The 25,937-nt window shown below is 31.7% G+C and overlaps 1 protein-coding gene across 1 annotated transcript; it reads left to right on the plus strand.

Annotated features, from left to right (window-relative positions):
- The first annotated feature begins 7,147 nt into the window (after positions 1 to 7,147).
- Positions 7,148 to 25,151, plus strand: LOC148284769 (putative odorant-binding protein A10). Its single transcript, XM_088235100.1, has 3 exons — positions 7,148 to 7,631; positions 19,048 to 19,228; positions 23,894 to 25,151. Exons 1-3 carry the CDS (start codon positions 7,626 to 7,628, stop codon positions 24,034 to 24,036), a joined length of 330 nt encoding a protein of 109 aa, XP_088091226.1. The 5' UTR covers positions 7,148 to 7,625; the 3' UTR covers positions 24,037 to 25,151.
- Positions 25,152 to 25,937: the final 786 nt, after the last annotated feature.

Here is a 25,937-nt window from a genome sequence, read left to right on the forward strand (position 1 = left end):
AATTTTGTTTTTATTTAATGCACAAAATACACAATTTTACATAGACACAATTATATGTTTTTTATGTCCCTACTTGTTAGAAAATTCCGTCAAAAAAAAAGTCGGGACTCTTTGATATATAAAGCAAAAATATTTATTAACACATTAAAACAATATACAAGTAATCACAACAATATGCAAAATAATCAAAACAAAATACAAAATAATAGAAAAATATAAATAATAAAAATTTATGCATGTCAAAAAATGGAATGTAGAAAAGTCATATAACAAAACGTATGACAGTGATGATAAACACATATACGTATATGGATAATAATGAAGACAGCAGCGATGTTATATATTTATTCCCGAAGCAATCTCATACAGTGGTCTCTACCCCTCAATACAATCCAATTATGGATCTTCATCTTAAATATAGACGTTGTTTTGGAGAACTTAATATGTTCATCCAAGACGTTGAACACTCTTGCAGCTTTATATGAAAAGTGTCTCCGAGCAAACATCGTACGCGTTCTCGGTATTAAGAAGTTTAAGTTACGTGAAAACCTCGTACGGGCATTCTGTTGGCAGTTGGGACCTCCTTCCGTAGTCGCCTGACCAGAAAATCGTCAATACATTCTTGATATAGATTTGACAAATATCAAGAACTTTTAACAATTGAAATAATGGTTCAGATGGGTAGGTCGGAGGGCACCGAAGCATAACTCTAAGAAGAAGTTTTTGCGTCTTGATTAAGGGGTTCATGACAATTGTCGAGCAACCTCCCCAGCCAATTATGCTATAAGCAGCCACCGATTGGAAAAGCGCAAAGTAGACATTTTTAAGAGTGTTAAAGTCCAGAATGTTTTTGAGTGAGCTAAATACATGACACAGTTTTCATAATCCAGATACCGGGGACTGAACCTGTGCCTACCATTGCAAATTTCGGTCAATTACAATTCCTAGATATTTATATTTTCAACTGGTTTCAATAATTGACACCAGGCTGACAAATCGACTCCAGGAACTCGGCAATAGTTATTCGCGTATCGGATATATTTAGTGTAGGATATTGTTCTTATAAATCAAACCTATTAAACTTTTTCAAAGATGGTGAATGTTAATAAAGCCTTAAGTATAACTGTTAAACAAAACGTGCTTTATGATTTTTACGTATTATAAATATAAATTTAAAATAAAACTACTTTATTTTTTAATTTCATATTTACATTTATTTCAAATTATTTTTAACTTTTTTCTGAAAGACAACAGTAAATATGCATACACTCGGAGACTTCAATGCTTACGAAATTAATTGTTAAACTGAAAAATTTTATTTTCATTATAAATTCTAAGTAAAATTAAAATAAATATTTTTATCATCACTTTGTAAAGCGCCCCCCCCCCCCTCCCGATATTACGAACATGGCGCTGTAAAAGTTATCCATAATAATAAAAATAATTAGTAGTGATAAAATGAATAGTGGTTTGGCCGGATACCGGATATTCGGCGAGCCCCTAAGCCAGATAGCCAGATATCCGGCCACCGAGTATAGAATTTTTGTTATAGTTGAAAACAAAACTGTTAATGAGCATAAAGTAAAAAGGGGTTAAAATTCTTCTATTTATTTTTAATGATTGGGTACTTATCCAACAATAAGTTGCATACTTATATGGTTTTAGGTCATTTTTTTAACAATGGTTTAAGGTAGTTTTACCCATTGCGCTTTTGTTTTCAGGCATATAAAAAAATTTTGTAATACTGACGAACGTTATAATTTTTAAAAAAAAACTTTAAGTAATGAGAATTACTCCCTTTTTCCTCAACACGGTCGATATCAATACATAAATTTAGTGGCTTTAATTTTATTAAATATTCACGGTTGAATGAATATAAGGTATCCGCCGGATATTAAGCTACTATCCGGTATCCGGCCGGATGGTCAAATTAGATGAGATAAACCGTAGTCGGATGGTTATCGGATATCCGTTTCAACTCTAATAATATTAGTCACCTCTGTATCGTCTTAATGGTACTGGAACTTGGCAATCTTGTTAATCGAAATGTAGAAAAACAAATTTAAAAGTACAACAGTAACAAACAGGTAAATGTCAACTGCGAAGATAAAGCTTAATAAAGTAGAGAAAGCGAGGCCCGTATGCGCAAACAGAGTTATACTGCGTTCTATCCTCTCCACCTACCCCTGCGGAGGAATGGAGTGAGTAACAGTCTCCACTGATCAAACTAACAGTTTTCGTCTCTTTAATATGATTCTGATTTCAATACGTTTCCCTTTTATATAGGAGAACAATTAGTTTTATTATAAAGCAAATGGCCGGCCCCACGACGCGCCAGTTAAAATAAAAGTCGCCTTCAAAGGACATAATTCCAAAACATAAAATAAGTAGGTGTTTCCTTTTAAGAAATATTACCTTCCAGCAAATCTAAATATCTATAGTAGGGCCAATTTAATAGGTCACATTTGACATTAGTTTTAGCTTCATAGTGAGGTGACTTGCTTAAAAACATCGATTAAAGTTAATGAATCGATTCGGACTTCAAACATAATATATGTGAATTGAATTCAGTTACTATGAAAAAGTACTTATAAGTACTGTAATTTTATTTTTTAAACCATAAGTCAAATCCCTGTCCCATTGTTACTTTCTATTGTAAATTTAAGGAACAAAATAAGATAAGTACATAATTTAACAAAATTATCAACATTCGATTTTTCTGGGTAACATCCCTAGTATTTAAAAAGAAAAAGGGTTTACTGATGCAACATTGTAACGACGTTTAGAACATAAAAAGTTTATTATGTTTAGAATGGTTTATTAGTGAAAGTAACTCGTTAAATTACCTCTTTTGTCGTTATTACAATAAATATGTAATCGCAATTGAAAAAAGTTAAGCAATTGTGCAGTTCTAAAGTCGAAAAAAAAAAAAAATTTTATTACCGCCCTTACAAGGTTATATTGTTAAATTTTGATGAAGTATCAAATGTGACCTATTAAATTGGCCCTACTATAAGTGCTTTTTTATTCCTTACACAACAGTCTAAAAATAATAATTTGATAAAAGTACATCTTTTATAACTTCCGAATTAAAAAACCAAATATAAATAATTAAGAATACGTCGGTCTTGTGGTGTAATGTTCAGCGCGTTAGCCTGCCATGCAAGAAGTCTCGGGTTCGATTCCCGACATGGTTGAAATGAAACATTTATTTAAAAGGGAGTTTTCACAAAAGAATATTTCATAGTCCCTGTATTGTTAAGACTGATCATCTTACCTTCATGTAACTAAAATGATCAAGCTACGTTTCGATTGGTGTACCAATGCAGTGCCCTATGAACCATTAGGCGCGGAAAAGGAATGATGATAATGGCGGCCTCCGTGGTGTAGTGGTCAAGACGCTTGACTCACAGACGGAAGGTTCTGGGTTCGATTCCCGGTGAGAACACAAAAATTAATTGTGATTTTTTTCAAGCCTAGGTGTTCTGTGATGTAATTCACCACTGTAATTGGGCCTCCTGGCCTGTTGTGGTGCAAAAAAAAAAAAATATTTTTAAAAATTAAATAATTATATATTACAAAAAATATCCACGGGCATACGCGATAAGACACTATCAGAATATTCTAGTAGGCCAAATTCAAAATTTTATATGTCTAGAAATCTACACATAAAAGGTCCAAGCAATACCTATAATTATTTGTAATGTATTTATTTACACATTTCTGTTTCTCTTTTACAAACTATCGTAAAAATTAAAATAGAAATAAGAATTTTTAACTCTTTCTTTAATATCAATATTTTAAGTGTTTCCAAATTTTTGTAAACAATGACTGGATTCGACTTCCTGGGGAGCTGTTTATATTAACATATTACAACAGAGATAAAGAACATTTTAGAGAAGGTAATATAATCCTTGTCTAAAAAAATTTGGACAAACCCAAAATATTGTTGATAAATCCACCTGGTCCATGAAGAAGTATAGAAATTGAAAAAATAACATTTTCAGGCGTTGCCTAGTATGTGAGTGAAATAATTCAGTTAGATGAATCTCACCCGCATAAATTAAGGTTTCAGCTCTTTAACTTCACAAACATCAACAGATGAAAGAATTGAAGAAATATAGATGTTCAAATATGGGCAGAATGGTGAATGTTACACAGTGTGTAAAGTGGCAACTTAAACCAGCCATTGACAGGTCATAAACCCTGTAGATGCCTGGACTTCTATATTACCTTCTCTGAAATGTTCTTCATCTCTTTCTTTAATAGGTATATATTTTTGATAAAGTAGCAAAACGTTTTGGGTAGTATGTTTACTAGAGATGGAAATATGGACAAGGATATTGAAAGGAGGGTTAGTGCCGGTAACAAAGTTAATGGTGCCTTAAAGTCTGTCGTAGCAAATAAGTGTCTATCGCAAGAGGCTAAATTAGCAGTTCATAATGGAGTTCTGGTACCAACCCTAATGTATGGAAGCGAAGCATGGAGTTGGAAAAAAGGGACGAAAGTAGACTGAATGCTGTTGAAATGCGATCCCTCAGGCGAATGTGCGGAAAAACAATGTATGATAGGTGCCCTAATGTCGAAATTAGAGCAGAATGCAAGGCTGAGTTAAGCATTATCGACAAAATTAAGAAAGGTCTTTTGCGATGGCTCGGTCATGTGGAGCGAATGAATGATGAAAGAACGGCTAAAAAGATTTATGATGCGAATGTGTCTGGTTGTAGAAGTCGAGGAAGGCCGAGAAAGACATGGCATGATCAAGTACAACAAATTCTTGAAAGTGGTCATGTGAAAAGTCGGAATAATCGACGTGCGTGCATGAGAAGATGTATGAATGTGAAGGAAGCAAAGGAAGTGTGCCAGGACAGAGTGGTGTGGCGTTCTATCCTCTCTGCCTACCCCTCCGGGGAAATGGCGTGGTGGTTAGTTAGTTAGTTAGTTAGCAAAACGTTTTTGACAAACGAGCCATTTGAAATACGGTCTGCTGATTTTATTGGTCCATTTGCCGTCTATATAACAATATAACCGACAACCGTCATAAATACCTCAGTAAAAATAAATTATACATTTGTTTGATTTCTGGAATCGGTTTAACAAAAGGATTTATGCGATCCGTAAGTGTTACGAAACTTGGAAATGCACATTTTGTGTCAGGTTTCGTTTGTCACGGCTCTGGCCGGTTATAGTATTGGATAACGCCGTACATTATGTAAGGAATCGTGGCTGCCATACCTCGAGAATTGGGACACCTGACCACGAAGCCGATTTCACTAATAGTTGAGAGGAATTTCACCTAATAACGTGTTTTTTTTAGTTTCATGAAACCAACGCAATCATATTAATAAATATTACATACAGAATAAACAAAAATAATAGGACCAATTACAGGTTTCCTATAAGACAGGATAGAGGTGTGTGGCGGTCCAGTCTCTCTGCCTACCCCTAAGGGAAAATGACGTGAATAGTAGTAGCAGTAGTGGTTATTCAAATAACAAATTATTTGGGATCTCAACAGAGACGAAGAAAATATTGGGGAATTCGGAAATATTTAACATTTACTTCTCTACCAAGTATTTGTGATTTCCATCTGTACCACATACAAGTTTAATAAATATTTATATTAAACATAATTGTATAATAAATTCCAAAATATTTTTTGAAAAACACTTTAACGGGTTTGCACAAAAGCAGAATAAAAAATATATCATTAAATTGACAATTTATACAAAAACGAGTTTATACAAAAAAAAATACAAACTATTTTTTAAATTCAAAGCTAAGACAGTATAATAAAAACTAATGTTAATAAAAGAATAACACGCATATCTACAATAAAATAACTTATTTACTTGCTTGTAAATAAAAAAATAAATAAAAATCACCCTTGAAGAAACACCTCTTTTCCCTTCCTCAATCTTTCCTCTTTTTTCTCCTCTTTTTCATACTTTATTCCCCTTTTCCCACTAAAGACTCATATCGGTAAGATTTATTTAATCTAAAATATAAATCTTTTACTTGTTTTGAAATTAAAATTACTATTTTTTTATTGTTTGGTTTGATGAACTTACGGTTTGGCAATAAACCCGATAATATCCAAATATGTACGCACAAGTTTAATAAATAAATGAAACATGAAAGGATGCAAAAAATATTGAAAAATAAACTTTTGACCGTCTATCTCTTCTGTAAAACATAAGTACCAAAAAATAATATCATACTTTGAATAATTTGTCATGATTAATTGTAAATATTTATAATGTTATAAATGTATATAATAATACCTGCTATAATTATCATTATTTTCTATGACATATTTTCGTGTGTTTTTTTTTTTATTATTTTGAAAAAATTATTATGTTTGTCAGCGCGTTTGCCAGCCATGTAAGAGGTCTCGGGTTTGATTCTCGACATGGTTAATGTGAAATATTTATTTAAAACGGAGTATGAACACTAGAATATTTCATAGTCCCTGGTCTGGCTCCTGAAGCGTAAAACTGATCATCTTTCATGTAACAAAAATGATCAAGGTACGCTGCGATAGGTGTACCAACGCAGTGCCCATTTTACCATTAGGTGCGGAAAAGGGAATTTTGAAGAGGTTTGTGACAATGTATAATATTTGTAGGTATTTATGAATATTTTTTATATTTGATTATTATTATTTTTATTTTAAATAATCCGCCATTTTGTTGTCTTTATATTTGTAACTCTGTAATAATATCCATTATATTTTAACATGTTCTATTTTGGACTGATATTCAATATTATTGTTGCATAATATACATATTCATATATGTTTTAATAAATTACATTTTTTCTTATCACGGGTAGAGGCTAAAAATCTATAATAAGTTAGAGAATATATAATGTAAAATGTAATATAATTTGAAATTAATAAAATAAATACAATATAATTAAATAATAAAAAAAATCGTTTAGGTATGCGAAGTTATAAATTTTATGGTAGTTTGTTCTTGGAGTACTTACATTTGAACTGCAACTTCCGGACATGGTTTAAAAGTGACTCAGTTGCAAATGCATTAGAAATCGCAACAAGACGCCGGGTTTCCTAAAACTATACGAAGAAAGTGGAAGAAAACAAACAGCTAATAGCTACCTGAACCATCTACCGCCTGGCTGCCTTCCGCCACGAACCAGTAACAAATTCACTTCTGTTTTTAATATTACGAAAGACGATACAACATTCAGTTTAGACACAACACTCCGCCAATACAGACGTCAGTGGCCGACACAACAACAGACAAGAGATATAGCATGGTACATTCTAGTTCAAATAAAAAAAAAACAAAAGCTGTCAAATTCGTTCCATACAGAACAAAAGCTACCGGTTGTTTTCAAAATTGACTAATTAAAACAATTGAAAGCCTGAGCCCGAAGCCTGGAATACTTGCAGAGAAGATTTGAATTAATCAAGTGGACACATTTCGAAGTCTAGCAATCCAATTGTATCCTCGTTGAGTGAAATTGGTACATAGTGCGTGATCTAGTTTCGTTTGTTAATTTAATATATTGTGACGTTCTTGTATTATTCGGGAGGCCCTAATTTCAGCGAAAGGTTTCATTGCTCGTGATCCTAAAGGCTTTTGGAAGACCTCGCCAACATGAAGGTAATAATTGTCAAATTGTTGTTTTTATTTGGTTGAAAATGTTAATATAATGTAATTAAACTCTTTCAAACTGAAAGGTCAATATATTTATTGATCGGTTGAAAAAATAAAAATTAAATCGCCAACATGAAGGTAATAATTGTCAAATTGTTGTTTTTATTTGGTTGAAAATGTTAATATAATGTAATTAAACTCTTTCAAACTGAAAGGTCAATATATTTATTGATCGGTTGAAAAAATAAAAATTAAATGTAATATTGAGCGAAGCTGAGCTAATTCACCTACTGGGCAACGCTTGAAAACAATTTTCCAATTTTATACTTATTCTTTTACCAGTTAAATGATGAATCTCACCCACATGATACAGGCTTTAGCTCTTTTACTTCACGAAAGTCAACAGATGGAAGAGTTCAGGAAATGTGGATATTCAAACATTGGCAGAGTGGTGAATGTTACACAGAGTGTAAAGTGGCCACTTAAACCAGTCAATGACAGGTCACAAGCTTTGTAAATGCATAGACTTCCATATTTTCTTCTCTAAAATGTTTCTCACTCTGTTACAACATATTTAGATCTAAATAACTCCCTAGGGAGGAAATCTAGCCAGTCTGCAAACGTTTTGACATACTCAAAGTTATTACCAAAAATACATATTTTAAATACTAACGTTGTGTTTATTTATTGCATAATTAAAATTATAATATATATATATATATATACAATTAAAGAAGATACATTTAAAACTGTAAAATGGGTTAACTCATAATCATTTGTAAATTATACCTGGACACAGGAGCACGTAGTGGGCAGCTCTGAAACCAGTCGGCTATTAAATAAATAGGCATGGAGTTAAAAATAATGTGTTTTTTATGCATAAACGTCAAAAGGCGGCCTCCGTGGTTTAGTGGTCAAGACGCTATACTCACAAATGGAAGGTTCGGGTTTGGTTCCCGGTGAGAACACAGAAATTCAATCTGATTTTACTCAAGCTTGGGTGTTTTGTGGTGTAATTCACTATTATAATTGCCTGTTATGGTGCAAAAAAAATACAAATATAAAAATAAAGAGGCAGTAATCAAAATAAACAGTAAAGAGTATAAATTTATTTATTTACGGACGTTGTCCATTTATACAATTTATAGAGATGAATATTACAAAATAAGAAATGTTAAAAACATTAAAAAATAATAAAAGAAGCATTGACAAACATAAGGGACATCAAGACAACGTCTGGACTATTTATTTAGTGCTCGTTTAAATCGTTGTAAACTAAAACCAAAAAAGTCCAGATCTTGTCTTGAGTAAACAATACGACAAAGACGGGTCGTCATTGGAGAATTAAAGCCATAGTTTGTTATATGCTAATCGATGAACAGTACTTCATTGTTTCTTAACCTACGAGTCGAAATATATTTAGCATAGATTTATAATATATTAGAAGGCGCGTAGAACCCAGTTCACATTCATCACACTGTGTCCATAAGTTTCTCAACTATCCTCCCCTCCAAGACATCCCGCCTGCGCGCATGCGTGAAGTGGCCGCGCAATGTTGCTAGATCACGAACAACATATTATCATAACACAAATATAAGTTACTTTTGTGTCATATTTTACCACAAAAAATATTTTTCCGACTGGACTATAAAATAAAACAGATATTTTTACTACGCCAACGTAAAAAAAACACTAAATAATAATGTAAAAATTAAGTTAATTAATGCAGTTTAATATTATAGGCTTATTAATAGAAAGCAGGGAAAAAATTCGACCACCCCGACTTACAAAATGTCCATCTCGTTTTATTTCACAATCTGACAGATGGTAAAATAATCAAATTCTTTAATAATATTATTAGTGAATTCGCTACTTATAGATATGAAATGTGATCCCACCCTTTTCCCTGGTAACTTCAGCAGTATTTTGACACTTAAAAACGACACAACACGGCATAATTGAATTTAAATCGTTAGTTGCGTATTTAGCGACGTCTACAGAGTACCTAGTGGCTAAAACGTAAAACTACTAATTTATGAGTAGTTTATTCGGCTTCAGTTTGATGCGCGTACGCGGCCTCTGGACTATGCATTTAGTCATGCCTCCTTTTAATGATTATCATAATCACTCTATAATCACGTTGAATGACTTTGCTGATGATTCATAGCAAGTTTGTGTTTGTGTAATTGCCAGATATTGTTAATATTTCAACACAGTTGTACTGTACCTTACTTTCACCTTAATTGGGTACCAGTATTACCGCAATCAACCAAATTAATATAAAAAATGAGAGAAATCATGATAATTTGAAGTGCAGATTCGACACCAGCAAAATTTTTACGATTTCAAAACAAACGCCATGCCGTTTCACACCCACTTACCCGGATCCGTTTTAAAGGTCCTTTGGCCTCATTTCAGATCCGCACATTGTAAAAACATTTTTTTAGCCGTAATGAACAGCAAACATATATATTTTTTAATTCTTTGCTTAAAAAAATTCGTACATTTTTAAGAATTTAAATTTACAGCTTTCAATGTCCTTATCGGCGTCATAGTAACCGAAGTAAATACAGTCGATTGGTCTGTCATCTTTAGTCTAATTTTCCCAGTAGGAAAATGTAACTTTTTTTCACGTTTTTCAAGTAGATAATAAAGGTTTATGAAATAATGTCCAATAAAGAAAATATTTTTTGTTATTTATTAGTAGTATTATTTTTTTCAATTTGTAATTTTATATTACTGCAAAAACGGTCATTCCATTGGCCACGCCTCTAATACGTCACGATTCGTGTTTATTTGTTCCTGACCATTAACAAATCTTGTTGAGAACATTTTCACAAATCTTGGCGTGACAACTATCAAGGCCAAACATGTCGCGTTTTTCTATTGAAGTATTTTAAAATAAATTCTTTTTTATATTTATATATGAAAACATTTCTTCACAATATCCATTTTGATTTTGAAAATACATTTTTTATATTTTTATCGGTCTTTCCTTATTCTGCCGACGATAGGGTATGTTAGTTCATCAGCCTGTTAGTAAACCGGAAGAAACATGTCCGATCGGAAGAACCGGACCGTAAGCACCCCTCCACCGGCCAAATGATCAAAACCTATTAAGCCCAAAAGAAAATCATTTTTTATAAATTCGCTCTATTCCTAGCTTCACCTATTCAAAACGAAATCCTAAAATCAACATATTTAAAACCTGGCATCATCCTATTCAAGACCAATCAAACAATCTATCAACTAACTAACTAACTTTATTAACCAAACGGCAATATGAAAACCAAGGGATAAGCAGAGAGGATAAAACGCTATGTTACCCTGTCTTTGCAGACACCTACTTCGCTTAATTTACATTAATATATCTTATCATGCGCGCATGCCGATTATTCCGACTTTGGACATGTTCATCTTTAAGTATGTTTTGATTCGTCTTGCCATGTCTTTTTCGGTCTTCCTTGTTCGTAGCATCCATTAACGCACGTTAAATATATTTTGCAGTAATTTCACCGTCCATTCGCTCTACATGTTCAAACCAACGCAGATCTTCTTTATCGATTTTGTTAATGATGTTTGTCTCAGTCCATCATCAGGGTTGATGTTGAGAACCTCCTGTACGCTTGGACGCTGTCATGCAATCCGTAACTATAGAAAAGAGTGCGAACAGCACACGGCGTAGTACCCTCGAAAAACTCATTGCTCAAACAAATATTTCATGTTCATACTGTTTATATTTACATTACTCTTTTACTCGTTATTTGGTTGGTTGGAAAACATTGTCTCACAGCAAAAAAACACAAATATGGTATTCTAACAAATCGGAAATAATGTTAAAAATATACGAAATGTCTAGAATGGATTTTTACAATCTCAATGATAAAACTATCAATGCAAAAAAAACAAGCGTTCATTCATGAATTTCGGGAAACAAGCACATGCAAAACGGCTCGCAGTTGGCATCACGTCACTTTGACATCTTACGTCATGCGCCGAGTGCGCTTTTAACAAACATAAATAATAAACTAGTAAAATAATAATTAATAAAAATCTTGATTAACCATAATATATACAATATGATAAATACAAAATTTAAAAAAAAACAGAGATATACACGGTTAAATGCCACTATCATTTTTCTACAGTCTGACTAAAAAACAATAATAAATAAAACAATAAAATTGAAATAAAAAATAAAAAGCGAATAAATATAAAGTTAAGAATATACAAATAGTAAAAGCATTGCTTAGGTTATTTTCATTCAATACATTTTAATTTCTTCCAAATATTTATTTATACCACATAAACATTTATTTATAAGAAACACTTTTAACACTTTCGAAATATTTTTTTTTTGTAAAGAAATATTTGCGTTCTTATGATTTACCCAAATATTCAATTTTGAGGACCATTTTTAACGAGTTGTAAATAACTCACTATTTGAAAATGGAATCAAGTTGGGGTAGAGTGGGATCCGAACCACGGACCTTTGTCGGTCAAATGCCCACCCCTGCGTTGCTTAATTCGAGGTCCAATTTTTATTAGTTTTCTCATTAGATGAGCAAAATAGGGTTAGTAAAAGTACTACTTTGGCCAACACATACGAAATGTCCATTTTATTTTCTTCGACAATCTGACGGATTAATTTTTTAGTTATGCATTTGCTACTTACACATACATTTGCTAATTACACATGAAATGTGATCCCATCCTATTTCTTTAAGATAAAACGACACAACAGGGCAAAGTTGAATTCAAATCGGGAGTTGCGTACTGAGCGACGTCTACAAATAAACTTACGAGTTGACCGATGTATTCAAATATAATTCTACGCTCCTTTCGCACTATTTTTAATTCTATGTCCACGTATTAAAAAATGCTCATTTTAGAACTCTAATTTGCTTCTAATTCACAAGTGTTGATGAAATCTAGAATTTCAACCGCCATGCGCTTAGTAGCTGCAAGACTTGTTCTAATCTAACTCTTATTTTTAAGCACAAACCTTCATTTTCAAATTAAAACATAATGTAAATTGGAGCTAGATTTTTTACCGTCCGTGCGCTCTGTGGCTGCAAGACGTGCTGTAATCTATCTACTACCTATTATAATGTAAATATATCATAATTTGAAATGAGGAACTGGAATTCCAATCGTCCATGCGCTCTGTAGCTGCAAGATGTGCTGGGATATTTATTGACTGTACAGCGTCCTTGAGATGATTTTCACAAAAATTGGGCTATATAAATTATCCAACTATATATAATAATAATAGTAGGTGAAGGAACTCAGTCAGATTAATCTTACCTCTAAAAATAAAGGTTTTAGCTCTTTAATTTTACAGTAATCAATAGACCGAAGAATAAAAGAAATACGGATGTTCGAATATAAGCAGAATGGTGAATGTATGGTCGAAATTTTAAAATATCTGGAAGTATAATACTAGTACGTTTTGGAAAATGGCAGCCTTCCTAAAGAGCTATAAATGCGGCTAGGAACAGCAGGAGGCACATTTAACAATATGATGGCAGTCTGGAGATCGGATGTTTAACTCAGTGAAAACTTAATTCCGCCTATATAACGCCTGCGTAACACCTATTCTCTTCTACAAATGTGAATCGCGGCACCTAACGAGGGCCCAAAGCAGCAAAGTATTAAATTTTGAAGATAGATGTCTCAGAAGATTTTTGGATGTGCGGTGGTTTGACTTTGTAAGGAATGAAGAATAAGAAAACGGACATCAAGCAGAGGCAATAAATAAGGCAGGGCTATATACTGCGGATGCCTTCTGAGAGCATTAACCACGCTCGCCTACTTTACAAGGTATCAGCTTCGGACGTCCGGTGCTGACTGCTCGTCGGCAGTTCATGTCAGAACCACGGGACAGATGCACAGGAGCTAGCAGCTGACAGAGATGCCTAGAGACTTTCTGAGGATACCATATACTCCAACTAGGGAGCTTATGTGGAATGATGATGATGATTATTATGAAATTAAAAAGACCTCCACAAAAATCAATAAGTATTTCATGTTTTTACAAATTCCAACGTAGTGTTAAGTTTTATGAAAGCAATTGTCAATATTTTTAAAGGACCTAATTTCGTTGTTATTTTCGCATAAATCTTTGGTCACCTTGTACGTGTTTTAAAATACCTTTTGTTCTTGGAGTACATTTTGCAAATTCTGACAATGACCAAATAATATCATAAGTACGTTTTCTTACGCCAAACTTGTTTACACAATGTTTCATACATATTCTGGGCATTAAATTTAAATCATAAATGCAAATTTACTCCCCGTGAAAAGGAAAACCAGACACCTGTTATTTCGGAATAATGAGAATACTCGGTTGAATAAAATTAAGTAAATAATAAAGGTTTGTGTGTAATTTAAAAATAACTACACTCAAACCTCTTTTTACAAAGGGGATATATTCCACACAGTACCGTGTAAAAATTATACATTATACAAAATGACATAAATAGACTACAAAGAAAGCACAATATAATATTAAAGTTAGTATAGATCTAACTTTTTTTTAAACTATAATCCATAAAATTTCTAAATTAAAATTCATAAATAAGCCACAGATGTAATTTTAGACAAAGGACTAAAACTTGAAAAAAAATGTAGTGAACATGGACAAAATACAAAAATATCAGAACATATCATAAACAACATTCTAAAACGGGACAGGGGCTATCATACAAAAAACTACCAGACAAAACTAACCAAAAGTTTTTTTTTTCTTTATTAGGGCCTTCTACCAAAACTTGATAACATCGGCCAAAAAAAAATTACATTAATAAACATAAGAACAACATAAACAGAAAGGAATAACAAAATAGATACAAACAATAGACAACAAAAATATAAGTACAAAAATAACTTCAAAATATCAATTGTAATAATAAACACATAACCAAACAAACAAAAATTTCAACATAAATTGAAATATGCACTAACAGAAAAACCCACCAAAACTTGATAGTGTCTATTTAACAGAAAAGAGAAACTTGCAGTCCAATATTAGAAGGAAAATTACAACAAAATAATCAAAATATTAACAAACATAATGTTTTAATGATAAACTATAACTATGAACATTAAAAATTAAACGCCAAGAAGGTCAACCTTAAAAAAAGATGTTAGAAATTAAGAATGGAATATTAATTTAAAAAAGAAACAATATTTTGTTCAATTAATTTAATCTGTAAGGGTTTATAAATAAATAAATTTCAAATAAAAAAAACAATACATACCCAAGCACCTACTCGATAAAAATCAATTCGGGATTAAAAAAAAATATATATTTATTTTACCATTATTTTTTAATGATATTAAAATACTATTAAAAATAGCAACAAAGATTATTCACAACCACTTTAATTATCATTAGTGACCAACCGAAGTTTCCGTTTAAATTTTGGTTTCAGCCAATAAAACGAGTTTGGGCCTTGGTTTTGGATAAATATTGGCCAAGACTTCGACTCCTGCGGTCGGGAGGTGTCGGATTATGTTCGGCTGTACTCGGGTGCATCTTATGGCTCGTGATTCGGCCGCGTAACTGGTCACCGGTGACCTCTAGTTCTAAGTTCTTTAATTTTTGTAATTCTTTAAAAGTTAATAAATATAATCTCCTTTAGTGTACATTGAAGAACTGTTACATATGTAAAAAGTTACATTTAAACCAAAAAGCGATACTCTTTCAATTCATGCTTGTTATTTTATTGGGTTTTTTTTTACTCTTATTTTAATGAACTCGTAGGGTTTAAAAATAAAATTAATTAATTAACCTAATTCTGGGCGTTTTGAAGTGATTTTTAAGTTACCTAAATTAGTTACGGTTTCGGCTGTAACTGGAACAGAAGCCGAAATTCAGTTTTGGTTGAAAATCTTGTTTCGGTCGGTCACTATTTATTAAATTATACGCCAGGTAAGTAAAATAGCAATGTTGGACATTTCAATAACGAATAGTTAAAATATATAACTATTACGCATTGTCAAATTAATATATACATATTTTTAAAATTTATTGATTTTGGTATTTGTTATTTTAAAACCGTGCAAAACGAGATGTTTTCGTTATGTTAAATTCTAAAAATATTTATTTTTTTTAGAATACAAAAGATGCACAGGTTAAAAATGTTTAAACATAGTTTATTTAAAAAAAAGTATAAATAGTTGGGCTTGTCATCCAATAAAATATGTATTCACTTGATTGTAATAAAATAAAGCGGTGATTTAAACTGCTTACAAAATAAAATGAGAAGTAATTAAAACAGAGTTATTCATATAAATTATAACAAAAGAAATAGAGACAAAATAGACAGACAGTGGGAAGAAAAAATAAGGAAAGTAATGAGAGGTAGTGGAGGCTGAATGAAGGAAAGTAGGAATGTAAAATTGCATTTGATTTGATAACCAGAAATAAAAATCAAAAAAGGCAAACTGTCTACTTTCTGTTTTTCTAAATCAAGCTTGTTAATTTTATATTATATTTTTTATTTACTCTGGGATGACTATTTAAAAAAAATAGACTATAAATCGTTTACACCCACTTAATTGTATTTAGGTGCCGGTAGTCAAAAAAAAATATCATCAGATACATAATCACAGACTTGCGCATTTCACTATACAATCAGGATTAATGTGCTTGTAAATTGGGAAATAAAATAAAACGCTAATTTATTATATCCACAAATAATAGTTTTATGCCTCAAATACATAACAAAACTACGGCGAAATACTAAAAAACAAAGCATTAGAGATAGATAGTTGATAAGTTTTTTTTTTCTAAAAGTAATAAACCGTAAATTTTAAAACAATTTTTGAACCACGCAAAGCATAAAGGATCTTGGCATATTTTTTAATGATAAACTTATTTTTATCAACTATGTTGACAAGATCTCAAAAAAGGCGCTAGGTATTTTGGGAATAATCTGTAGGGTAACACAAGCAATTAAAAAAATATCACCCCGATCTAATCATTTAATTGCTCCCTGGTTAGAAGTCGTCTAGAATATGTTTTTCCAGTCTGGTCACCCCATTATAGTGTACATCCTGATTCACTTGAGCGCGTCCAGAAGAAATATCTAAAATATATTAATTTTAAAGTACATATTCCAGCAGCTTTATTTAATTCCAATGGAAGAATTCCAACAGACTTGATTTTACTTTATAAAGTAATCAGTTTATTCATTGACGGTCCGGATTTGCTGGAGTTGGCGTACTTCCGTGTACCTGGTCGACATACCCGCCACGGATTTCCTCTTTGTTCTGCAAGTTCACATGCACTCGCCTATTCTTAGACTACACAGATATGGTAATCAGTGTGAGGATTAGTCTGATACATTTGATTCTGGACTTGATAGTTATATAACGAGTCTGATTTTTTTTTCTCGCAATATGTACGCCTAAACTTTTCTGTATGCTTGAAAATTTTTTTTTTCTCCTTTTTATGTATATATTTTTAGTTGCTTATGTGTATTTATTTAATACCATTGTTATAGTTATGCAATTCTTTTACGTATTCACTTTTATTTTTGTAATTCGTATCTGTGTTCCATGAATATGTTAAAAGTTATAGCGCATATAATATATTATGCAAAAACAAATTAATGAGTATTTGAAAAAACTAAGTTTGACAATAAATAATACCAAATTAAGTGTCCACCCTGCAAATTGAGGCGTGTTAAAGTCAAATATAGCTCTTATTTGAAACGGTGTTTATTTATTAACTCGTGTTTTCCATTATAATAAATTATAAAAATAATGTGACCTTACTGGGTTTACCCGTGCCGAGGACACTTAACAATTTAATTTAGAAACATATTTTTACATGTGACAAACAAAAAAGACTTAATATACAGAGATAAATAATAAAATGTTCAGACAGTTTTTAATACTACGTATTTAAGTTTATATTCAATTTATACACAGCTATATTATTTCTGTTATAAAACGCACAATAAAAGAACAAAAACATAACATAAACTATACATTTGTAGAGCAGTTGGTTCAATATTAGTTTGGGCGAATAAGACAATCCATTAGTTGTGTCATTAATTTTAATAACTTTTCGTGTTTGTTTTATTTTAATCAGAAAACACACAGTCATTACATAATTAGTATTGAAAACGAAGATTTTCAAACATAAAAAGACGAATTATGTTTTCATTAATTATGTAAATGACATAAACATTAAATGTGACAAAAATATATAAATAAAATACCTAAGCGAGAAAAAAAAAATTGTGGAATTAACATTTGGGTTTTCTATGGAGGTTATTATTGGTAACAAATAAAAATACCGAATGCACGCTCCGAGCCATCCATGCACACATATATGAACGCATACATATACACTTTGTATTTGTATCCACAAAGTGTCTCGATGAATATATGTCATATATATTTGGCATTTGTGCGGATATTGGGCCACCGGGAACTTACCGATGTAAAGGTGCTTATTACAGTAGCTCGTTACTTGACCTAATGTCTGCACAGTAGTTAAATATGTGAGCTGTACTAGTAATATTATTTTGTTTTTTTCTTCTTTTCTTTTCTCACTATTATTTATATATATCTGTGTGGATCTAAGTATGAATATGTATTATTTTATGTTTATTTTTTTACACTATAAGTATATATCAAATCATGTAAATGAATGCCTCGACACGGGTTGTGCCCAGTAAGGTAATCATATTCGTAAAACGTGAAATAAAAATATTTTAAAATTAGAACCAGAGCCATGGACGAGTATTTTCTACTCGATGGCTACTCTCAGGTGAACATATTGAAATGAGAATCGAGTGAAGGTAAGTTCACCTGGCAGTGTTTAGCAGTTAGCGCATTTGCCTACCACGCTTGAAGTCTTAGGCTCGATTCCTGGATGGACGTATATAATTTTAAAGGTTGTTTTACCATGCAATATTTCATTGTTTCTAGACTATCACCTAGGACGTATGACTAATCACTTTATCTTCAACAATTAATCGAAATGCGCAGCATTTGGTGTACCAATTGAGTGTTTAATGCACTTTTGGCTGTAGATATGAGTATGATGGCTTTAAAAAATGTTTGAAAAAATGTTTTTTCATTGAATAATTAATATACATTAATCACTAATACAAAAAAAATGTAATTATTAAAATTCAACATTATTCCAAATCGGGAACTAGAATTCCAACCACCTGAGCGCTCTGTATCTGCAAAGCGTGCTAGGATGCTTATTTTACAGAGCCCTTGAGGTGATTTTCACAAAAATGACGTTCTGTAAATTATCTTAAATAAATCAATATAAAAAACAAACACCTTGCATTTGGAACACCAATGCAGTGGCCTTTGCACCACTAGGTACCATTAGGGATATGATGATAATGAAACTAATTTATTTAAGTATTTCAATAATTATTTCCAGTTCTCTGTGTGCCTTCTACTCCTTGCTCTGGCAGCGTTCACGAGTTCAGCTGACACCGGCAGATCCCAAGTGTCTGATGATGCTTTGGAGACAGCTCTTAGTGACAAGAGATACCTCATGAGACAGCTCAGGTGTGCCTTGGGAGAGGGACCTTGTGATCCTGTTGGAAGACGATTAAAAAGTAAGGGATATTTCGACATGTTTGTTGTTGTGCCTGCGTGATTTATTTTATTAATTTATTACAAAAATAAAAAAATGTAAGCTGCACTCGCATAGACACATACAAAACAAAATAAGAGGCATGTTCAGATACTTGACATATTTTTTTTTAGAAAAAGCGTTTTTGAAAAAAAAATACTGGCTTTTGTTTATACACTTGTATATTTTTCCACATAATAAATATGTACATCTCCCCCCCCCCCCTCCTTATCCTATCTTCAAGCATTTTTGTCCTTATCCCGCCCAATTTACAGTAACTTAATGTTCTTAAAATTAATATTTAAAAAATCTTTGATTATTGAGTACTTGAAAATAACATTTTTATATGTATAAATTGTATGTATTTATTTGATATGTAATATATATATTCTTTACTAACTTTGTATACTATGTGGAAATCTGTTATTGGTTCTGAGTTTATACACTATATCTGTTTGTTTTCTAAAAATATGTATGTAGAACTGTTGATTTCCCTAATAAAATAAAATAAAATAAAATAAAATAAAATAATCGCCATCCCGTTCAATGCATGTGGTGAGCCGTAACACAAACTTCTATATGCCCTTCTCGAAAAACTCTCCCGCCAGCTTCTTCTCCCACTTCAAAACCTTTTTCTGCTCGTGGGTTGAAAATTTAATTCTACCCATGTGGAAAGGTTAGTGAGGAAAAAATATAATAATCTAAAGGCGCTAAGTAAGTGGTATACGGAAGGTGGTTAAAAACATCCTAACCAAATGAATCTAAGAGCGCCTTGGTGGCTAAGGATGTGTGAGTACGGGAATTTTTAAGGGCATAAAGAAGCTTGTGCCACGGCTCACTACACGCATTGAACGGGATGCCAATTATTTGAGATAATAGTCAATCAAAACATACTTGAAAATGCTCTAATGGGAAGTTCTACCCCTCTCGCCGTATTTACCGGACATTGCTCCTTCCGATTACCACTTTTTTCGATCGATGACTCGTGGTCTGGCTGAGCAGCACTTCCATTCTTATGAAGATGCCAAAGAATGGCACGATTCGGGGATAGCCTCAAAATATGAGTCATTCTTTCAAGATGGTATTCACATGCTGCCAGAAAGATGGGATAAATTAGTCACTAGCGATTCCTTAATTTTCACAAAAAAACTGCAAGAACCAATTCTAGTCCCCAATATAAACAAAAATAAAACTCCTTATTTTTCAAAACGGTACTGAATATTACTAGTTTTGTACACATCTAGAACAATTCAAGTAAAAAGAATTTTCGTTTCCGTCGCACTTTAGAATGAATTATTACACTTATTTTACTAGTGTCATAAAGAAACTAGCATTTTGATGAATAAAATAACAATTGAAGTTTTAGAAGAGTCCTTGTAAATCCTCGTTGACGTGTAATAAGTCGGATGTATAGCGTAATGGTGCTATTAAATGTCCTTTTGAGACATGATACAATATTTTGGGTTTACAGGGGGTTTAGGAAGTTCGGTATGAAAACAAACTAACGGCACCGTAAACATTGTACTTTATTTTATAAAACTCTTAACGATCATTATTAAGGACATTACAGAGCTATTTTGTGTAAATGTTCAATTTAGCAAAAATGTTCTGATATTTTATCAATTTTATGTGACTAACTAGGAAAATCCAAAAATGTTTTTTTTTGTAATATACATATTTGTTAAATTTTTGTACATTATCACTTATCAAATTTTCTGCGTCTACCGGTTTTGAGACGTACTCCTCTCTTCACCAGGACACGAATAAATTATACTAACATGCAAATCGTAATATATACCTTCTAGAGATGAGCGTTTTGGTCAATTAAAAGGCGTAGCATTACTGCCATTTTCAGTTGCTGTTTCACAAATGAAACAATTTCTAAATAACAGTTAGTTTAGAGCAGCGTAGACATAAATAAAATGTAGTTAAAGCAAGTGCTGAAACAGTTTCACAAAAGTGAAATTAACTGTTACTTGAAACGAATCACGTGCCTTGAAAACTTTTTAATTTAATATTAAAATATGTGGTGGTGTTAAACCACCTCTTATACCTTCAACGTAGCCTTTGTCATCAAACCCTTATCTGCACCCATTGGCGCCATAGGGCACTACCTTGTTAAATATAATGCAGCGTATTTCGACCATCTCGACCCATGGTCGCCAAAACATCGTAACCTTCAGGAGCAATTTACGGGAGAATTTTTTTTTTCTTATTTAAATACTTTGAGAAACCAGTTTTGTTTCGAATATTTTATTGATAAATGTTATCAATAAAATAAATAGTCAAAACAGTAAGTTCTCAAAGTGTATTTCTTGTTAATTGAAAGGAAGACGAGTTCTCCTGTAAAATACCGTTTTTGTCGGTTTCGATGTTTTGGTGATGGTGTGTTTTATTCACAGTACATGTCTATGGACAATGAAACATACTTTTTTTTTTATGGAAAAACTTGCGACATCTGTTGACAAAGTTGCTAAATATTGTTATCTAAGAACCTCACCTCAGATATAAATGTTTTTATGATTATTCCCTTAAAATAATAAACTTTTTGATTAAATTTCTTTATTGCAATTTTTATTGCAGTTTATATCGCTTTTTATGTTTTTAGTCATTATTTTTAGTTTAGTTTAAAATCTTATTTTAAAATGGTTTTCTAAATTTAAAACAATTATTTAAATTTTTTTTTTGTATTACACTAAGCATGTTTTTAAATTTTTCAACTTCTTTTACAAACTTTTATAATTTATTCCAAAAAAAATATTACTTTTCTTATTGAAATTTGTTATTCTTTCTAATATTGTATTTAAAATTTACTTTAATTACTTTATAATTGCTTCCCATCTGTTCGTTCTTTTAAAATTTCATTAAGTATTACTATTTTTGAAAAAAAAAAAATGAGCATGTGAGTGGAATTCCACACTATAGAAAGTGGAAGCATACAAATTATTCAATTGATCAAAAATAATAATAATGACATAAAATTATATTTTAATCAACATTTGGACAATACGATTTACAGTATAAAAATCCATGCAATGTCTAATAGCAGTCTCCTGAAATGGTATCTTCCGTTATAAACTTGTACACTTCTCTTAAAAATGGGATTCGTTTCGGAAAACTTAATATGTTCATTCAGGACATTGAACACTCCTGGTACCATAAGAGAGTAATTTCTCAGAGTGAATGTAAATACACTGGAACCTCGTTTTAAAAGGTTTCAATATTACAAAATTATAAAAATTAAATAAAAAAAATTGAAACATAATTTAATGTTCCGTAATTAATATACTACTAGTTATTGAAATACCCTACATCGCTCTTTTACTTCCTTGGCGTATAATATACGATTGTGATGGTGAATAATCTTTGTAATATATTTTTAAAGTATGTTGATGTCATGTTATATTTAAGAAAAAAATCAGGTACAATAATAGGTCTTCAGTTGAGAAATGGGAGATTCTCAGGGGTGCCCTATAATATACTGACCGATACTTGCGAAATTCTCGTCTTTGAGAAAATGTTCATAATGGTTGGTAAATTAAATTTTAATTTTATGTTTTGTTCAGGAAGCCAAATGTCTCTGGGTTTGAACTGAACAAATGTTTTGTGCCGTCCTTTCCCATCAAAGGGGAGTAGTGTTGCTAAAGCTAGGGTTTCCTAGGACAGCGGTGCCCGTATTTTAACGGCCGCAGTGCACGGTGATGCGGTGGACAGCCGTCGTAACGATGACTAGAGTGTGGTTTCCTAGGAAAACGGTGTTATCAACACCATTTAACACCATTTTCCTAGGAAACCACTCTCTAGACGACGTTACGACGGCTTCCCACCGCATCACCGTTCACTACGGCCGTTAAGATACGGGCACCGCTGTCCCAGGAAACCCTAGCTTAACCCTTGGTGTTAAAATTGACAAATGTAGTAGGTACCGATACTTATAATATTTTCATTGTGAATTTATAAAATTGATGTAGTTTATAACCTTAAAATAAGCGGTGCTACAAACATGATTATGGAATTTATCTTTTGTTGACTTATGTGAAGGACGTTGGAGTTAGGAAATTAAAATATTCATAAATATAACCTCGTCATAAGATTTATAAAATAACAATATTGTAACAAGTAATTCGGTTTTTCCTACCAATTGTTTTTATAATGGTCATGAAGATGAATGACAATATCCGACAAAGGCCCTCTATATAATTTGCCAAACTCACTGTGAAAGGGGCTGTAAAAGTAGTAGAGTTTAATTGAATTAAAATCGCGATATGCGAAATTCAAAATTTTAAAAGAGTAAAACTTACTCGTTTCTTGACAAAAAACATTGTTTTTTTGTATAATTGAAACTGATGGAACACCCTCGGTTTTAAAACGATTTCTGGTATGTGGAGAAATGTAATTTCACGGTTCCAATGAATACTAAACAATTTTAAATTTTTCAAATGCAAAATTAATTTTATTACATAAAAACCTACGCTGATCTTTTTTTAGTATCTTTTTTTCATAGGTTTTTTTTACACGGTATTGCGTGGAGCGTATCCCCTGTTAAAAAAGAGGGTCCAGTGTTTTGCCATTAAGTAATAAAAAAACAGCCACCACGTTACGTTTCGTCAGTTCCTAATATTTTAATGATGTTTTCCTATTTTTTTAGGTCTTGCCCCCCTTGTTCTGAGAGGGTCGTGCCCCCAATGCTCCCCTCAAGAAACCAAACAGATCCAGAAAACTCTCAGCCATATTCAGAGATACTATCCCAAAGAGTGGTCCAAGGTCCTAAGGCAATACGCAGGAATATGAACAAATAAATATCTGAATATTTAAGAGAAAGCACCAGAAATCAAAACAAAATATATGCCAAGAAAATTATGATGAGATTATAATTTGTAAATAATATGCAATCCTCCTTAATTTCAGAACGTGTGAGCGTAAAGTCCATTCAAATGTTAAATCAACTTTGGTTATGTGTACGTAACAGAAAGCTTTTGTATAAATCATTTAAATGTGTGCAAACACAATTTAAAAAATCATTAATAGATTTTTTTTAAATTGACAAATTAAATGATTTCAACATGCAACACATTTCCTTCTTCAGTGTTTAAATATTACAGTGCATTAAATATACACAGTGAGGGGTGAATGGGTGTGGCTAAGAGAGGAAAGAGATGATTTTATTTGAATCTATTGATTAATAATATCCCACAAAATTGGTGCTTTAAACATGTAAAATATTGTCTTTGCTTGATTCTTGGTTTATTAAACAAACCCTTTTACTAAGTAAACATGCCAATTTTGTTTACATTATAAATATCACACATAAAGAAGGGTATATTAAATATTTAAATGGACTGTATCTAATATTATAAATTGGGTTTTATTAATGGTTCTTAGGTTTTTTTTCGATTTGGGGCTCGTAGCACCAGAATAGTTATTTAAAATTACTGTTTCGTTAATGTCAAAACAGGTTGCTTTATCATCACTTTTCGCAACTCAATTTACATCGCAAAAAGTAAATTTAGACTTGACTTTAAAGAATTCCATAAATTCAACCAAATTTTGACGTAAATATTATATAATCTTAAGAACACAAATAAACTTTTTTGATACAACTGACTAAGAATTCCAACCAACTAGCATAAAGGTTTTTAAGCGATTACGCGATTTACGATATAACGACATATTTATGAACTCTGGGAAATGATACCATTTTTAACAATTTTTTTTTCTTCTTCAAAAGTTAAAATTATGATTGTATAGTATTCTCTTAAAACACTAAGTTGAGGCTATAGTTGTTTCTTTAAAAACAGTTTTGATATTGTTTTGTATTTATTTATAAATCACCTTAAGATTAAAATCATTTTCATAAAATTTAAATATGTGCTCACATTAAAATAAAAAAAAACCCTCTTAACAAATTCTTTTTTTTATACTTCCTAATTAAAGTTACCTTTGTTAATTTTTACAATTGATTGAAGTATTTACAAATATTTAACCTCAAAATTACTATAAAGTATAACTTTTCAATATTTTTATTGAAAACTGAAATCATATACATAGATTTTTTTATGGTTTTACTTATGTAAATGAGACAACAAAGAACAGAACACCCTCTCATGGGGTAAACAAAATACTTCGGATGAATCATACATTGAAATTTATTGCTACAGAGAGGAAGAACATTTATTTTTAGAGAAGGGAATATGAAATTCTAGGCATTTACAGGGCTCATGATCTGCTTATCAAAATGCGGTCTCTTAGACGAATGTGTGGGAAATCAATGTATGAGGGGCTTATGTATGACAGGAAATCAGGCGATAGTGCAAATCTGAGATAGGTGTAATCGATAAGATTAAGAAAGGGTCATTAGGATGGGTTCATCATATGACCTACATAAAACGAATCTGTGACAAAAGAACATTAAAACAGATAAATGTAAATGGCGAGAATAAAAGGTTACTTAGGACGTGGACGACTACATTTGTGGATGCGCTTATATTAGAACACAATATTTTAGTAAATAAAAAAAAGGGAATAATAATAAAAGTACATGCTATTCATTAAAAAAATAAGCTATTTGAATCTCCTATTTAATCCATAATTTCAACCAAAAGTTTATTCGAAGCAAATTAAAATTATTCATCTCTATCATATTGATTCTTTTCTGACATAATGCATTGAGCCATTAAAACGAATTCCTGGTC

Source organism: Micrasema longulum, unplaced genomic scaffold (assembly GCF_059751315.1).
Source record: "Micrasema longulum isolate JH-2025_06_02 unplaced genomic scaffold, ASM5975131v1 h1tg000091l, whole genome shotgun sequence".
In the NCBI taxonomy this organism is placed as follows: Eukaryota; Metazoa; Arthropoda; class Insecta; order Trichoptera; family Brachycentridae; genus Micrasema; species Micrasema longulum.

Excerpts from the sequence above, each read along its gene's own strand:
- LOC148284769 (XM_088235100.1), top strand. Across the intron at positions 19,229-23,893 it reads TGTTGGAAGACGATTAAAAA|GTCTTGCCCCCCTTGTTCTG; the intron begins GTAAGGGATATT and ends CTATTTTTTTAG.